This window comes from Cyprinodon variegatus, unplaced genomic scaffold (genome assembly GCF_000732505.1).
Source record: "Cyprinodon variegatus isolate N-32 unplaced genomic scaffold, C_variegatus-1.0 Scaffold1197, whole genome shotgun sequence".
In the NCBI taxonomy this organism is placed as follows: Eukaryota; Metazoa; Chordata; class Actinopteri; order Cyprinodontiformes; family Cyprinodontidae; genus Cyprinodon; species Cyprinodon variegatus.
In genome coordinates this window covers 18,784-21,003 of record NW_015151650.1, presented here as the reverse complement: position 1 = coordinate 21,003, position 2,220 = coordinate 18,784, and the positions used below count along the sequence as shown (strand labels likewise).

Here is a 2,220-nt window from a genome sequence, read left to right as displayed (position 1 = left end):
CAGTGTAATCCTGTTTCTCTGACTGTGACTGGCTGGATGTGCTCTCTTCGTCCTCTGGCATGGGAGCTGGCTCAGAGCTCGTCTGCCTGGCTGTCTGTTTCCTGGATGGGGCCGCTTTTACAGCTGCTTTTTGTGTCTCTGCTTCTGCGTCCTTGAACCCCAGTCTGCCTCGGCAGATGGCAGCTCACACTGAGCCTGGTTCTGCTGGAGGTTTCTTCCTGTTAAAAAGGAGTTTTTCCTCACCACTGTCGCTACAAGCATTCTTGGTGTGAGGGATCGCCTTTGAGTCAATGAGTCGGTGCAATCAGCTGATTTTCCTTAATTTTGAACCAATCTGCAGTGTGATCTGGTGGAATTGTCTCTGTAAATTGCCTTAATGTGACATGTTTGGAACTGGTGCTATAGAAATAAACTGCGTTAAATGAATTAAGGTTATTCTAGAAAACAGGGTTCTGAAAAGATTATTTAAAAACGTGTTTTCACATTTTACGTCTTTACAAAAAAGACCAAGAAATATTTGTTTATTATAAAACAAGGTTAGACAAACCAAGCATCCGTCCTGATGGTGTTTACAGAATTCCAGCCCCGGGGTGCAATGAGCAGACATGAACTGATGTGGAGCCATCTGATGGCAGTCCTAGGAACTACCAGAGAGCCAGGTGGCAATAATGGACGCAGCTACATAGCAGAGCCTCTCTGTCTGTCTGCCTGTTTATCTATCTGGAATCAAATGTTTTCAACTTTTTTCACACTGGATTTTGGACTTTTCTTTGTTAATTTCACACTTCATTAGAGGTGTTAACAGGCTTAGCCGCAGTAGGCTACTTCCTTGTCTACCCCCTGAACACATGAACAGTATCTTACCTTCTTTGTTATTGTAAATATACCCATAAGGCTTTTTTGCTAACAAATTGAACAAAAACACATAAACAAGTACTACGCCAGCAGAACGGGATAATTTTTCTAAAATTATTTTTTGGTGTAATTAGCGTGAGCTACTGCTGTATGAAATAAAAAAATGACCATTTTAAGATCAGGTAAGTCTGGGATTCTGGGTTTTGGATCACATGGCAACAGAACACATTGTTCTAGAAAATATATAGAATAATAACCATATTTTGTGCTTAAAAATGTCATTCTGATGCATATAGTTCCGGAACAGTCTGAATGTGACCGCCCTCTGTGTTCCTGCAGCTATGATGAAATGGCTCTGAAGGATCTCCCTGCCGTTATCAACCATGTTCTGAAGGTGACGGGACAGGAAAAGATCTTTTACATCGGACACTCCCAAGGAACCACAATTGGTACCAGACCCAGTCCTGCTCCGCCTTTCTGCCTGCTACACACTGACTTCCTGTAAAGGCTAATGTCCGTCCTATTTCCCAGCATTCATAGCGTTCTCCACACTACCTGAGCTGGCAAGTAAGATTCGGCTATTCTTGGGATTGGCTCCTGTAGCGACCGTGGCGTTCACCTGCAGTCCTGTAACCAAACTCTCTAAACTGCCAGAATGTTTGATCAGGGTAAGAATCACGGTGCCATCAAAACAGAGCATTCAGATCACCGGTAGCAGCAGCCAGTTTCTTTGTAACATAGAAAATCTAAAATGTTGCTTGTTAAAAAGACCAAGAACACGAGTTAACAGGCAGTTATTTGTATTTTCAGTCAGTTATCCATAATTCTGATTTCCTCTTGTACTACTGATGAACCTGCTTTTCTTTGTGTCCATTGTCTCCCTGCAGGGCCTGTTTGGAAAGCGGGACTTCCTGCCACAGAGCCGCTACATCAAATGGTTGGCTGAACATGTGTGTGCAAAGAAGTGTCTGGATGAGCTGTGTGGAAACCTCTTCTTCGTCATCTGTGGCTATGATAAGAAAAACCTTAACATGGTCCGTACCTCTGACCCTGGTTCCTAAAGAAGATCAGAGCTCAGTCATATCCTCCTGCTACCAACAGAGTTTCATTTGAAGACATTTAGTTTTTTTGTCCGTCAGAAAACAGAAGCTCTGTCAGCTTGGCTGGTTTTATTCCTGTAACTGATCAGTTTGTGGTTGAAGTTCAGGTTTTTGTACTGAGGAGGATTTCCTGATGTGTTCCAGACTAGGATTCCGGTCTACACCACTCACTCCCCTGCTGGGACGTCTGTCCAAAACATGATCCACTGGGCGCAGGTACCGGTTCCTCTCATTTTGTAGCTTTAAGCTATTAAATGGATGACAG

At 43.4% G+C, this 2,220-nt stretch overlaps 1 protein-coding gene across 1 annotated transcript in view; it reads left to right on the top strand.

Annotated features, from left to right (window-relative positions):
- LOC107102077 (lysosomal acid lipase/cholesteryl ester hydrolase-like) overlaps positions 1-2,220 on the top strand; it is a 19,669-nt gene that overhangs the window by 8,409 nt on the left and 9,040 nt on the right. The window contains exons 3-6 of the mRNA XM_015401238.1: positions 1,195-1,304; positions 1,387-1,523; positions 1,743-1,889; positions 2,100-2,171. Of these exons, the coding sequence (XP_015256724.1) occupies positions 1,195-1,304; positions 1,387-1,523; positions 1,743-1,889; positions 2,100-2,171 (466 nt within the window). The remainder of the gene's footprint in view (positions 1-1,194; positions 1,305-1,386; positions 1,524-1,742; positions 1,890-2,099; positions 2,172-2,220) is intronic.